The sequence below is a fragment of the Sardina pilchardus genome, chromosome 1 (genome assembly GCF_963854185.1).
Source record: "Sardina pilchardus chromosome 1, fSarPil1.1, whole genome shotgun sequence".
NCBI lineage: Eukaryota > Metazoa > Chordata > Actinopteri > Clupeiformes > Clupeidae > Sardina > Sardina pilchardus.
Window position 1 is genome coordinate 3,816,295 of NC_084994.1, and position 15,923 is coordinate 3,832,217.

Here is a 15,923-nt window from a genome sequence, read left to right on the forward strand (position 1 = left end):
AAATAAATATGATTTGACATTTAAGCTGATTGCTGACAAATTTGCCACACAATTCGGGAGAAGCAGCGGACAGGAGCGCCACCACAAGCAAGCACTTCTAGCCCAAATTAACATGGCAACGTTGCCTATGACTAAAGTGTCTAAGTAGGCTAGTCCTACTAATATTACATTTGATTGGTAACATGTTTGTAGCGCGCCAGTTTAGGCTACCCATCCCCTACATCAAAACAGCTTAGAATCAATCAAAGAATCAGCTGTGTCGGCGTTAGGCTGTAGGCGATTTTCTATAACCATTTTCATTCATTTCAACAATGGTTCATTGAAACGTCGTTTGAATAATTTCGCCAGTCATCACCTTCATTGTAATAATTAAATGAGATTAAGGAGTCGACTATTGACGGATATGCGGTCTTCATCATTTTGAAATGCGGGATGAAACTTTCTGCCACCTGGTGGTTGTTTGGGTACATTGCCTTAGCCTCGAAAAAAATCGGCTTGACGGGCTGCGAGATCTCTTCGGGAGTCCCGCGGGAGAAGGTGCATTCTCAACCCGTACCCACTGTACTTGTTACTGTAATTTCAACGTAATGTGTTACACTACAATATTACTGTCTCTGAATTGTAAAGCATTACACTACTACTGCATTACTTTTGAGTTACTTTCATATAAACTTGAATATATATATATATATATTATTATTATTAGCATTCTTTTTTTTATGTAGCTTATTATGCTTGAATTTTTTGAAACCGACAAAGGGTTAAAGTCTGATAAATTGCACTAGAGATACGGTAACTTTGGACCTAGCCTTCAGTGCCCACTTACCTTGTCATTGCTAGTCTGGATGGGGGTCTTGCTAAAAGCTGGAGACTCCACTGCTGACAGCGGATGCATATCTTCAACCATAGGCTACTCTTCCACAAGTCTCCTTACTTCTTGAGGTTCAAGTGGCATTGCGGAACGGGATAATTTAGCTGCTTTGTATAGTCTCCTCTCGTCCTCAGTTTGCTTTCTTTTTACTCACGTAAATAGCCTGGTATCGCTCTAAACCAGGGGTGTCAAACTCATTTTCACCGAGGGCCACATCAGCCCAATGGTTGCCCTCAAAGGGCCAGATGTAACTTCTAAGATTTGTAGCACCAGCCACAAAATCTTTAGCATCGGTAAAACTTCTAAAATCGAGAAGAGCAAAAGGTATCAGCATGACATGTTCTTTTTTATTATTGTTATGTTTTGTAAAAACAAAACACCACTGTCAGTTCCATACAGTTTGACTTTTCAATGAGGGTCACTGGTCAGTCAGGAAGAGATCATGCCATGGATTCTTTTTTTTTCATATTTCTGAGTTTTTAGATTCGAGTATATTCAACTTTACTGTCATTGCACGAGTGAAATACCAGTAACGAAATGCAGTTTTACATCTAGCAAGTGATGCAAACGAGTAGGCTAACTGTTATGTCAAAAAGTGCATCCATATGAAATGCGTCACTAGCCTACACCGTTCCATACACATACAGTAGAAGCGAACGGTCCCGGTGGACTTTTTCTTTGAAGTTTTAAAGTTGAAAGGTGCTGTGTGGATTCTATGTTGTTCGTTTTAAACTGAAATAAAAATGCAAAGCAACAGGGCGATTACTACAAACTTCTAGCATACCTCTGCTTGCCTGATATGAATGCACCTCTTCTCGGTCAGAATAGGCTTATTTTCGCTTTTGGCCAAACAATCACTTGCTCGATTAGCAAGGATTTGGAGCTGGATTTTTTGGATAATAGGACTACACACAATTATACATGCCTTTTAAACGTAGACGTAAACTTATCACGTAGTTTACAACTTACATCGATTCCCCTCTCAAAGAAGCACACGCACTTCAAACAATTCACAGGCAGGCTAAACCGAGCGCGTAATTTAGGCGCTCCGTTCGCTAAAATAGTTTAGAATACTGGTCTATTTTGTTTTCACACGTACACGTTGCTATCACATCTGATGTAGCCAGTTGCACTGATCATAGAGGAAGGTGGTTGATGTTGCCTCCCTGTCAGTCTCACATGCGTGCATTGTATTGCAGTGTATTGCCTATACGCAAAAACTGTATCGGACCTTTTAAGCTCTCGCGGGCCACATACTGTATCAGACCCTTAAAGCTCTCGCGGGCCATATGGAATGATGTGGCGGGCCGCATCTGGCCCGCGGGCCTTGAGTTTGACACCTGTGCTCTAAACGTTTCGTGAAATTACTTGTGCTATTGCGGTAGATCTTTTGGTTTCGCACATAAAGTGCAATTAGTATGTCCCATCCTCATATCTTTGTCTCTAACAAACTGAAAGTAATGAAAGTATGTCCATCTTGAACATGTCATAGCCGACGTCGAGCCTGCTTCAGCTTGAGCCATCTTTTACAAGTAAGAAAAAAATGTTCTAGGCATTTACTTGCGCGGATTGTTTCTCCTCTACTGATCTCGCGTGGCGATTGTATAAAATCAAAACACCACTTAATTGCAATGTAACTTGCGTTACTGACCTTTGTAACGAGTAAAATATTACCCATTTCGATTTTGGAATGCCTTACATTACTGCGTTACAGCAAAAAGCAATACATTACAGTAATTACATTACTTTTGTAACTCGTTACTCCCAACACTGTGTGTGTGTGTGTGTGTGTGTGTGTGTGTGTGTGTGCGTGCGTGTGCAAGTGTGCATGAGATAAATATGTGTCTGCTTCCCCGAGTCAGATCCAGGAATATTAATGAGATGAGATGCTTCTCATTATTCAGTTTGTTTGATAAATGTGTGTCTGCTTCCTTGAGTCAGATCCAGGAATATTTAATCTCTCTCTCTCTCTCTGTGAACAGGATCCTGGGGGCAACTAGCTGGTGAGTATTAGAAGGGTTAGATCTGATCACCCTCATTTCTTTATCAACCTTCACAAAATAACACTTATAATGGAATATGTACATCTGTGTGTTTGTGTTATGTGTGTACACAGGTATGCATGCATCCGTGTGTGTGTGTGTGTGTGTGTGTGTGTGTGTTTGTGTTTACCTACCTTGCTTGCTTCCTTTCTTATGCACTTTAAACACGACATCTACATATTTTGGACTCTTACACTATTTATTCGTAAGCTTATCATTTGTTCATTTGTTTTTCCCCATTTAAAACCCAAACAAATCTGTTTCTCTATATCCATTTCAAAAACCAAAATAAAATAAAAAAAAGATTATGTTTTTTGTACTTTGTAAAAATTCATTTTAATGTGATGTTCTTTTCCAAGAAATCCTCAAGTGCACCACAGGCTGATGTTTATATTGAAGGAGAAAAGCTCATGGTTGTGACTGATTTTAAATACCTTGGCATTATTTTAGATTCTAATTTAACTTTTAAAAAGCATATCAAAAAGGTGGCTAATACCATCAGATATAATCTGGCTAACTTTAGACACATAAGGCCATATTTAACAACAGAGGCAGCTAAACTTTTTATGCATGCCATGATCTTTTCTCACATATCATACTGTTTCACAAGCTGGTCCCAAGCAAACAGAACAACTCTTAACACTAGAAGCGCCAAGCGCCGGTCATTTGACCGCTGACGCGTATTACTAGAAGCGCCGTGTAGGTTTGACCTAGATATACCTAGAACTGCCGGGCTGCGGTCATTTGACCGCAGTGATTACAAAACTATGTTGTCTCGCGTTCGGCCATGCTTGTCCAGGCTGCTATTCTCTTTTCTCACAGCAGATGTCGCAAGGATTTCCTGTCAGTCGGGCATGAGAATAATATTTTACCATAAAACATATCGTTTATGTGCAATATGTATTATATATGTGCTTTATTTTAATAACTATTTTTCATTTACATGGCATAGTCTATGGAGGCGATTTACAGTGGTAAAATGCGAGTTTGTTTTGAAAACGTTGCGACAGGCCTACATGTGTAAAAAATAATTTCGTCGTAGCCTATTTATGTATGTAGGGCGCGTATGCCTACGTACATTCATAGTTGTATATCTTATCTTCTATTTGTAGGCTATCTTTTAAAGCTCAGACTAATGTATAAGCATTTTCTTACATATTTGCTGGACTGACTGAGTTACGTCAAGTCAAACACCTATCCTAACATAGTTTACGTACAATGTCAAGTGGCGCAACGTTAACACCCCTGTCTGCGACGGTGGAGACCCAGGTTCACATCTTGGCAGGAGCGAAATACAGAATCTTATATCGATTGAATTTACTGACCGTTTTTCAACGTCGATGAACAATTATTTTTTGTTAATAGTTTTTAATAACAACCTATCTGAAATAAACGGATGAATCACAATACTGTTTAGGCCTACCATTAACGAAAAATATTTTCGCCAGCCAATCATTTTCTGAGCCGCCATCTGACAAACTTTGACTAAGCCAGTTAGACTTTTTGCATCTAAAAATAATTATATCATAGTGACACGCGAAAAAATAAACGATGGCTTAGAAACTAGGCCTGCATGAGATTTTCCCACTGGACACACCACATTAGTATTGTGCTCGTTGCTACGATACACAGGACTAACAGTGAGTTGACGACAAAATGACATGGGGGAAAGAAGCAAACAACGTAGCCTGATTTTGATCTCACCTTACAGTACATACTTTCCTAATTCCTACGTAGGGCTACTCAGACTTTTGTTAAATCGTCAGGGCCCGGTTGCACAAACACCAAAACCAAAGATTGATGATATGAACCAAATATTCTGGAACAGATGGATTTACAGGTGATAGGCTATTAGGCTACTGCTGCGACTTCCACCGTTTCCTTTCCAGAGATTGCTGCGCTGTTCACAACGCAATGAACGCATGCAGTCTACATTGAAGTGAGACGTGCAGAACGTTGTCCAAAACAATACAATAACATTGTGTGTCATGAAAACTGTGGCAGCTGCATTAAGGTTTTGGCTGAGCCAGCTAGCCAGCCAACAACTTCATCAGCCAGCCGTTCTCAAAGCAAATGGCTTCGGGGTCTATACATAACACTATCCATTGCAGCCTATTTGAAACCGATCATCCCCCCTCCCCCATACACTCGTCTAGGCTAGGCCAGAGCGGTAGATAGGGCTAGGCTACAGACATCACCGAGGCATCATTGAGGACAATTAACTGCCTCCCCACCCCCACCCCATCTATCTGTCCCCTGCATAGGCCTACTAGGCTGTAGGCTGGCTGTTAACTCGTGGAAGAATGTGCAATGTTTCATCGTATGTGCGCGTTTCAGAATGTTCGAATTCGCCAGCGTGCGTGTGTGAATAGAAAATAATAGAATAGGCTATAGCCTACTTTATTGATGCCTTGTTCAAAAGGACTTCCGCCATGAATAGCTAAACCGAACTTCTGTTTGTTAAGACAAAGTCAGTTGCTTTCTATCCAAACAAATGCACACCAACGTAGCAACGTGGTGGATGTGGGAAAGAGAAGAAAAGTCGTTAACTTTCGCTGGATTCGAACCTGCATTTCACAAAAGGCAACACTGTATACTAGGCGTGATCTCTAACCACTACACTATCTGATCCACAGGTACAAAAGAGACCAACTGTTATAAGACCGTAAGGGAAATTAAAAACGTAAAAAAAAAAAAAAAAAAAATCCAAGTATTTAGATGAACGAAGCATGAAATAGGGATTCAAAATAACAATGAGGTTCATTTCTGGGTGCTTGTCCTCTCTCCCCCTAAAATATCAGCCAAATGCAGTTAAATTAGAGCCATCTTTGCCACATTGGTGATCTGTACTGAACTGTTTTGGTCTACCTGTCTTGATCAGCCATTGGGCGCAAACACTTCAAAATCATTGGCTGCCAGAAAAGAAGGATGGATATCATTATCATAATTAAAATCGCCCGTATTTTACGCGCGGTGTTTATGATGCGCACGACGCGCGTAAAATACGCGCGGGTCTTTAGAACATCACTACGGCGTTAAAAACGGCGCATTTTCGGCGCATTACGGCGCTTTTAACGGCGGTGCCTCTTAGAGCGGCGATAAAAGCGGCGTAAAGACTGAGAATTCGGGCGTATTTCACGGATATACTTGAGCTAACGTGGGGAAATATCCCCGTTTTCTGGCAGCTTTGGCTTTCCATACCAAACGACCGCAAAATAGAATATCGTCGGTCTGCGGAATCATAAATAGGCGTTTCTGTCTAAGTCGGAAACACCCCCCTTTTCTTCTTCTCCTTCTTCAAGGAACTATTAACATCCGGTCTAACATGTATGTCAAAGTAAGGGCACAGCCCGCTTTCCATTAGCATTGAACCAAACTTAGTAAAGTTTAAACGCAATCCAGCAGAAGAAGTTGAAAATGGTTGTGCAGTGCATTGTAGGCCTACTTGTTAAATAGATTATCCGTTACGAAAAAAATGTATTGTACTGCAGTATCACGACAGTATTTCCTATAATATAATACAGAATTACTGCACATCAACGCCTACAGTTAATGCAATTATTTGGATACGAAAAAAACGATATTCATAAAGTTACCGCTGCATAAGCACCATGCTACTGAATACGCAAGTGTCACACATCCAAGATATTGCACCCTGTCCCATGTGGATACAAGTGCATACTTCTCATATTGCAGTTTAGATATATTGCACAGTTGTCCCATTGATATTGCACCGGATTTCCATATTGCACACGATATAAACATTTTCCCATAATAATATTGATATTGCACATGATCCCCACATTCCACTGTTAGAATATTACTCAGTCATATTGTTGCTGCACAGTTGTCCCACTAATAGTATTGCACCTGATTCATATTGCACATTGTCCCATTAATAGTATTGCACAAGATATTGCACATTGTCCCTAGTATTGCACATAATCTCCACATTACACTGACAAAGTATTGCACATTTTCCCCTTGTTAGCCTTGCATGTAGTCCCATATACAGTACAGTAGAAGATATTGCATATTGCCCTTATTCCCCTTTGTAGTATTGCACTTTTCCCATATTCCACATGTTTACAGGTTTGTCACAAGTTGTATGTGCAGTGTTTGTGTCTGAACAGAGAGTGAGCTGGGTGAAAGGAGTCTTTGATTCTCTCTGCTCTCTTCTGGCAGCGTTGTGCATACATGTTTTCCATAGAGGGAAGTTCTGTTCTTATGATCCTCTCTGCAGACTTTATAACATGTTGTAGAGCCCTTCTCTCAGCCTGTGTGGTGTTTCTGTACAAGACAGTGGATTGTAGGATAGGCCTACTGTACAATACAATATTTTGGACACAAAAATGCTGCAGTAGTGTTTTCCCTTCACTCCTTTGTGAGTCACAGATCAGCTGGCAAAGCATTACAGTCACATAATATTGCTTTGCATTTACAAGGATTTAGCTCAAAAATACACAAACCTAACACATCATTCCCCCCTCCCCATTGATCCTCCATCCCTGCAGCACCCTCTCCGATGAAGTAGTCCATAGGCTGACTACAGTCAAATGTCTTTCACTATTCCCAGGCTGTGTATCCCAACAAATTAAAAATATTGATTAATATCCTGGTCATTGAGCAAATGTGTAGGTATATGGAGCATTATGTAATCAGACAGCATAGCTCAAGTTCATACTCAATATGGATTGTTCAATAAAGACACAACAACCATTTATTTGCAAAGTAGCCTAAACTTTATTATGGGACAAACCCAGAAGAGATCAACTTTTTTTCATGTTTCATAACAGTTTAAGCACCAAGCATGCATTTTCCCAACTTTTGTTAGAGAACAAATGTGCAAATGCGCAATCCTGTAGATTTCGGCCAATACTTTGTTGTAGAACAAACACAGAAGAGAAACTTCTGCAGGCCATGCAAGATAAAATAAATAAAAGTAAAACAAAATCTTGGCCTGTGTGTGTGTTGGTGTGTGCGTGCGTGCGTGCGTGCGTGTGCGTCTGTGTGTTGGTGTGTGCGTGTGCCATGGGAGCTACTTTGGAAATTGTACATCTTGTACCAAGTACCTCCCATAGCCTGTGTTTAAGCACCAAGCATGCATTTTTCCAACTTTTGTTGGCAGAGAACAAATGTGCAATCCTGTAGATTTCAAAGCTACTCTTCCTGGGAAAGGTGAGGCCACAACCGCAGTGGTGGTGACTGCCCTTTCTGCAGCCCAAATTGCATTTGTAGATCACATATTCTGAACAACAAAAGAATAATTAAATAAGAAATAGATAAGATCAAAGATCAAATAGATCAAATAGCCTCCTAACGTTACATGAAACAATTGAATGGCAACTTCACTTCATTACTAATAACATTACTTTCAGAACCTTTTGTAATTTCAGAACCAATGCATACAGTTTCATAGAAGACCATGATACAGGGCTAAGGGCTTAACTATCAATCTCAAACATACCTCCATAATGTACCACCGTTTTCAAATGGCTCTGCATGTGCGTTTCCACCCTGGCATAGTCACCCTTGTACTCTGGGCAGAAAGGGCAGTGGAGCAGCGTGCATCCTGGGTCTGAACAACTTCGTAATTGCGGCTTCTGACCGCTAGACAGTATGGAAGAATGTAACTGCAGTGATAGGAAGACATATGGAGAACATTAACTTATTAGAGAACATTATCCAACTTCTGCTAAGATTCTAGTAGTGATCAACTAACAGGCCTCTAAAGTCAAACTGACTATTCATGGATTATCAGGTCCCTTTCCACAGGTGTATACAATCAAGCACTTTGATTATCAATGCAGACTGCATGGTGCTTGATTAATACACCTGTGCAAAGGGACCTGATGAAACCCATGAATTCAAGTCCATTTCCACAGGTGTATTAATCAAGCACCATGCAGTCTGCATTTATAATCAAGGTGCTTGATTGTATATGTAACAGTGTAAAGGGACCTGATGAAACCCATGAATACAGTATTAGTAATTGTACTGGTCAAACGTTGTAGAACTCCTGTAGAACTCCTAGATGTCTTTCTTTTACATGACAACCCTCAATAATTCTTTATGTCAATAGGAACATAACAAATGAACCTTTTGATTTTTAATCATGGCATCACTCATGTAGCAAATGTATCACATCATTGCAAGGATCTTCGGCATAGCCAAAACAAATTCAGCTCGATTCAGCTCCACTACAGTCAATCTAATCAGAATTTAGGGTAATTTGGTGTTAACTGTAACCATTTTTGAGGCCGTATAAAACGCACCAAATCAACAGGTCACCTGTTCACCACTCAACAGCCTCAGAAAATAGTTACTGTTAACCCCAAAGTACCGAATTTAGTTAGGCCTACGTTCGTTACGTCTTCACTTTATATGGGTTTAGTTGAAAACAATGTGCGTTGCTGGCATGCTTTTAACGTTACCACATAAACACGATGACTAATTTTATCACGTACCATTTTAAGTAGGCCTACATATTTTCATACAAACAAACAAGCAACATCACAAGCAAACAATCTGTTCCTCCGTTCTGCTTACTTTCGCCTTGCTACCCATATTCTAATATAACGCTGGAATTGCTTAAATGGTAGTATAAGACATAGTTATAGATATAGAAGTTACTTACGTTTCATCGGTTTAGCTTCAGTTTCTCTGCTATCGTAGCTTCTGCGTGGCTTCGACGAGGACTTCAGAGGACTTTTACAAACTGACAAACTCCGGAAATTAAGCATTTCCCAGAATGTAGTGCAAAGCTCCTTCTGATTGGTTGACTATTCACGACAGGAACGCCTAATTGGGGAGTTTCTTGCCACATAATGTAACGCCCATGCCGCAGACCGACCCTCCTCGCAAAATACGCGAGGCAGCCATGATGCGTACACGAACGCGTTGTCTACAGCAAGTCTAAACGTGCCTTAAGACCACTTGGTATTAGCGAAGACTCTAGCATACATGAACAATAGCAAAGGGGAAAACGTATGTTAGCACTAGCAAAGACACCGAATTAACTAAGTGCTATCAATAAGGCTAACATACATTATCTGTAGTGAAGAGCTTGGCCAAGTCATCTGAGCACTAGGAGAGATGAAAAGCTCCATGATGAGAGCAAAGAGCACCGCGTCCTGATTGTTTTGTGTGAATGCAGACTTTAGGGATTTAGTAACTTTCATGAAAATCTGTAACCTTTTTTTCCCAGTGTGTGGTAGACCTCCACTCAACACCAGGATTGTTGGAGGCCAGGACGCTGGTCCAGGTAATTGGCCCTGGCAGGCCAGTCTTCAGCGTTCAGGCAGCCACTTCTGTGGAGGTTCTCTCATCAACAATGAGTGGGTCTTAACGGCAGCTCATTGCTTTAGGAGGTAAGAACCTCAATTGGCTTTGTTGTCATGTCTAACAGCAGTCTTTCAGTGGGTGATTCCGCGAAATCGGTGCCTTTTAGCGTCCTTAACTGAAAATCAGTTATAAAATTGCTTTAATAATGAATAAATGTGAAATGTAAAAACTCTTAATGTTGCTGCAGATCCCATCATCAATATAAGATCAAGTAAAATCCAATAAATTACTATTTAAAATGATTAAAATGACATTTTATATGCTAAAGGTAGGGATTTTGGCCTGTCCGACACTATGGTTGTTATTTTTCAACATAACTTCTCATTTATAAGATGTGGGCACAAAGATACAATTTTCACAGTTTTATATTGTTTCAAGTGTAATCTCATTGTTAAGTAATAGTTTTGACATAAATATATATAATTTCTTAGAAATATTAGTCATTTATCATTGTGAATTCATTGTCCGTCATTTCATTTCAGTCCTGTTACTATCACCAAAAACCCCCTATAAAATAATAGTACAAACCAGAAGTGACATAATTTCAAGGAAGTGACATAATTTCAGGGGAAGTGGATTCCACAGTTAAAAAAAGGGAAAGTTTCTCTCTTATTAAATGTCCCATTTTTCATGTTTTATCAGCAGAGGCAGAGCGGGGTCAGCATACAACATCAGTCCTGTTACCATTATTTAAGGTATAAATATAAACAATTATTTATTAATCCTGATATTACCAATATCTAGAGGTAATAACCTTTCAGATGACATGCCATGTGCATTTCTAACCTTGACAATGAGCAGATTAGCATGAAATCCTCAGTCCTGTTACCCTCAGTCCTGTTACTATTGCTAATAATTAGCTAGCCAACAATGAGCAGATTAACATGAAATCCTCAGTCCTGTTACCCTCAGTCCTGTTACTAATGCCAATTATGATCTAAAACAGATCATTCTAGAAAATTCTAAATATGACATAATCTCAATGAGAAGAGGGACCAAAATACTACTTAGATATGTATAAATTGTTGCATAATTGTAATTGGAAGTGTTGTTACAGTGGTAACAGGACTGAAGGAATTATGAAAACATGAAATAAATAAACAGTCATAAAATGGTAAATGGTATAGCTTGAGTTGACCCCACATCATTTTTTGTACTATGAAGATGTCTTAAATGAATGGGTATTGAAAAAAAATTGTTTGGAACAACTTTATTTAAAATAAAAATAAAGTCGAAAAGGCACCGATTTCGCGGAATCTTGTCTTGTTGAGCTCAATAGGCTATCGGTTGTCATGGTTTCAGCCCTTACCTCAGCAATATTCTTGTTGTCATAGTCTCAGCTCTGTCACTGGCCTGACGGTTGTCCTGGGTCTTGAGGATCTGGAAGGCAGCAACACCAACAGCGTGACCCGCAGTGTGAGCAGGATCATCAGCCATCCCAGTTACGACAGCGCCACTTTAGACAACGACATCGCTCTGCTTCAACTCAGTGCCCCAGTCACCTTCACCGACTACATCAGTCCTGTGTGTCTGGCTGCCAGTGGGAGTGAATTTAACAATGGCACGATAGCTGGATTACTGGCTTTGGAAACATAGGTTTTAAAGGTGAACTAAAAGCCATAATGGTTTTGGACTGAACAACCATGAATATAACGTATACTGTAATATACATTAACATTACACCATATCGATGTGAAATATAGTGACTTTCATTCTGGAATATTTAGTAACTTAGCTTGAATTGCTTAAAGTTTAAATTCAGAACTGGACCGTAATGTTTGGAATTGGCAATACTCTGGTTTACAGTGAGGACATACAGTATTCCCTCCCCCAGTCTTTAGTGTTGTGTATAGGTCGCTCGCAGAGTCAATTTTATCTCCTGGAACTTCATATTTCGCACGGTACAGCCCTGACATTGGACCATAGAGCGTATTATATTAACTGCCACTATGCACTATGCTACAGCCCTGATGTTGAACCATAGAGCATATTACATTAACTGCTTACATACATTCCCATGATGCCTTTCATCTGCATGGACATTTGGAAAAATATATCATGATTATAGAGTAACTAGCAATATTAATTGCTTAACTTTTTTTACACTCCTAGTACCCCTTCCATCTCCTTGGACTCTACAGGAAGTGGAAGTTCCTGTGCTGGGGAAAAGACAGTGTGACTGTTTCTATGGAGTCCGAATCAGTATCACAGATAACATGATCTGTGCTGGTCTACGAGCTGGTGGGAAAGGCCCCTGTAAAGTAAGAGCGTGTTAACAAGCATCACCATGTTTGTAATAATTCAGACATTACAGGAACCGCATGTAAGATTGTTCCCCAAACTGGTACTGCAATCATTGTCAAAACCTTTGAATTTTTTTTTCTCCAACATGTTTATAGCTGCAGCTGTGGTAATTAGAGAAGAGCTGGCAACCCAGATGCCAAAACATTACTGACTTTGTCAACATCAGTTGTGGGCTGCAACTTCACTTTTAAAATGACAATATCCTGGCTGGACTATTGCTGTCAGTGATATAAGTATTTGAAATGGACCTGATTTCTTAATGTCTAGTGACATATCAGGACCATTATGATGAAATACATTTCTGACATACAGTTCCTTTAAAGGAAAATATGGGGTATTTAGGGGGTTCCGCATACATTAAATATAATATTCCTAATTATGTGAAACCGTCAATTAATCAATTCTAGGGAGACTCTGGGGGACCGATGGTGACCAAACAAGACTCTGTGTGGGTCCAGTCTGGTGTCGTTAGCTTTGGAATCATATGTGATGAGCCTGCAGTCTTCACCAGGGTGTCCCGTTATGAGAGCTGGATCAACTCCCACATCAGCAGTGACCCTCCAGGCTTCGTCCAGTTCACCTCCAGTGGGGTTGATGCTGACAACAGCTTCTCTTGTTTTCCCACGACAACCACTACAACAACTGCTACCACCACCACGACAACAACTACAACCCAGCCCGCTCGTCCTGCCCCGACTGTAGTGCTGCAGGTTGTCCTCACCATCGTTTACACCGAGGAGCTAAGCAACCCACAGAGCCAAGAATTCCAACAGCAGGCTGCTCAGGTAGTTGCTGTGGTGAGTCGGAAGCTGATTGATCCTGATTGGTATCTTAAGGAAACATTTATTTATTTACGATACATTATTCATTCACAAAGAATATACAGTAGGTGTCCTTAAAGGTTGGATATGTCCTCATTTTTCTTTTTGTTTAAGGCATGAAGATCAATTTCCAAAAGATTTTATATAGTCAACTTTAGCATGTGTTCCAATACTTTTGTATTTCCTGGTTGGTGGACGCTTGTCTAAAGTGAAATTATTGGGCTTTGGTAATGACGTCTGTTAACCACAGGGGACACAACGATAACGATAGGTTTGCAACTTAATGTAATCACTCTCAGGAACGCCCTCTGTTCGCTGGTTGGTCGGAGGTGCTGTTGCCGGAGTAAATGATAGAGTACTGTAGGGAAAAGAAATTGAGCGGAAGTACTGTACGTTCATCCGGATTAGAATTCCAACAGCAGGCTGCTTTGGTGAGTCGGTAGCAAAGTGTGGAATGACATTCAATGGAAACAAGCTTTTTCAGATGAATTGGTTAAGATCCTGACAAGAAATTTCACAGAATGCATAAGACTGGTGAAAATGTGACTGTCAAAGGCTGGTACAAGTTGCTGCTTATAGAACTGAACAATTTTCCTGTGACTCTTTTTAGTGTGACGCCATCTACCGGACACAGTATGGAACCCTCTTTGTGAGGACCATTGTGGTAGCCTTCAGGTATGCACTCTGGTTTAGGTGTGTGTGTGTGTGTGTGTGCATATGTGTGTGTATATATTTGTGTGTGTGTGTGTCTGGTGAGATATATGTTGGTGGTATGATCTGGCTTTCCTGGATTGTGTAAATTTACGGAACAAAATTAAGTGCATTGTGTGTGGGTGTGTTTGTGTGTGTGTCGCAGGCAGAGTTCTCGTAACCGTGTGGATGATGTGGAGACAGACGTTGAGCTGGTCTTTAATGAGAATTCCACTGAGTCGGTACCGGAGAGTGCGGACATCGTGAACACCCTGAAGGAGGCTGTGAGTGACCCCGCCTCCAATTACACACTGCCCGTCGATGTGGACTCCATCAAGGTCACCAGTGAGTACTCACACACACACACACTTAAAGAGACCCTATGCAACTTTCTGCAGGAGACGATCGCTCCTTGTTTACATCTGGAAGTCTGAGACGAAGAACCACGCTTGCAATTTATATATTTAAATATAGCCTATACATGTATAAATATACACGCTAAAGCTGTCGGGGAAGCTCTGCAGAGAAAATGCAAGCATAAAACGAGCGAAAACGAAAAACAAAACCGAAACCAGAGATGAAATCGCCATTCCTGCATAGTTCCTCTTTAAAGGAATAGTTCGGAATTTTGGACATAGGACCTCATTTCCAACTTTAGCGAGGTGATATAGGTCGGTGGAGACCGTTTTTATCGCGTTTACCCCCTTCCTTCAGTTGCAGTGTCCCCCTTTGCTAACGCTGGCTCTGAGCTAACGCATTTCTACGGTAACATCAGTCTGACATCAACAACAGTCTTACTCACTCCACCGCACACCCGAGACAAGTCAATTAAAACATCAGACTATCGATATACATGTCCGTGTAGATAGAATCATTTTTGAAATAAAACTAACCTTGCAACTCAATGATTTATTACATTTTGAGGGACTAGTTTCTCAATATCAATCCGCCACTGCCATACAGGGAACAAAGTAGGGTATTGCAATGCGATGCAAGGTTCATTTTATTTCTAACATTGTTCTATCAACACATGCATGTGCATTGATAGTCTGACGTTATAATTTATTTGTTTCGGGTGTTCTGTGGAGTGTTTTCAGTGGCAGGCTGGATGTTACCGTTGACTTGCGTTATCTCGACACCAGGTTAGCACGAGATGAACGCTGCAACCTAAGGAAGCGCAGAAATTCACTGAAAATGGTCTTCACCGACCTATATCACCCCGACTAAGTTGGAAATGAGGTCCTATGTCCAAAATTCCGAACTATTCCTTTAAGCTGCTTTCAGACAGACTGCATAACTGGAAACGGCATGATTGACATAATCTTCTGAATTAGCTGCCCAAAATAACTGCCTGAAGTTGTTGCTAAGATGGCTGCCATCTTCTGAATTAGCTGCCCAAAATAACTGCCTGAAGTTGTTGCTAAGATGGCTGCCATCTTCTGAATTAGCTGCCCAAAATAACTGCCTGAAGTTGTTGCTAAGATGGCTGCCATCTTCTGAATTAGCTGCCCAAAATAACTGCCTGAAGTTGTTGCTAAGATGGCTGCCATCTTCTGAATTAGCTGCCCAAAATAACTGCCTGAAGTTGTTGCTAAGATGGTTGCCATCTTCTGAATTAGCTGCCCAAAATACAGTAACTGCCTGAAGTTGTTGCTAAGATGGCTGCCATCTTCTGAATTAGCTGCCCAAAATAGCTGCCTGAAGTTGTTGCTAAGATGGCTGCCATGGGGACTTGCCTGTAGAGACTTCACTAATGGCCATTCGCACGCACACACACACACACACACACACACACACACACACACACACACACACACACACAGAGTAGAGACTTCACTAATGGCTGTCCCT

At 40.7% G+C, this 15,923-nt stretch overlaps 1 protein-coding gene and 1 long non-coding RNA gene across 2 annotated transcripts in view; one reads left to right on the plus strand and one right to left on the minus strand.

The window, feature by feature from the left end:
• Window positions 1-15,923, plus strand: part of LOC134076815 (uncharacterized) — a 30,278-nt gene that overhangs the window by 6,463 nt on the left and 7,892 nt on the right. Inside the window, exons 2-8 of the mRNA XM_062532101.1 lie at window positions 2,854-2,874; window positions 10,121-10,283; window positions 11,592-11,781; window positions 12,399-12,518; window positions 12,969-13,358; window positions 13,993-14,057; window positions 14,239-14,417. Of these exons, the coding sequence (XP_062388085.1) occupies window positions 2,854-2,874; window positions 10,121-10,283; window positions 11,592-11,781; window positions 12,399-12,518; window positions 12,969-13,358; window positions 13,993-14,057; window positions 14,239-14,417 (1,128 nt within the window). The remainder of the gene's footprint in view (window positions 1-2,853; window positions 2,875-10,120; window positions 10,284-11,591; window positions 11,782-12,398; window positions 12,519-12,968; window positions 13,359-13,992; window positions 14,058-14,238; window positions 14,418-15,923) is intronic.
• Window positions 7,633-9,632, minus strand: LOC134081142 (uncharacterized). The gene is made up of 3 exons (XR_009939457.1): window positions 9,551-9,632; window positions 8,381-8,546; window positions 7,633-8,161 (listed from the first exon to the last, which is right to left on the minus strand). It is a non-coding gene; the product is annotated as an uncharacterized LOC134081142 (long non-coding RNA).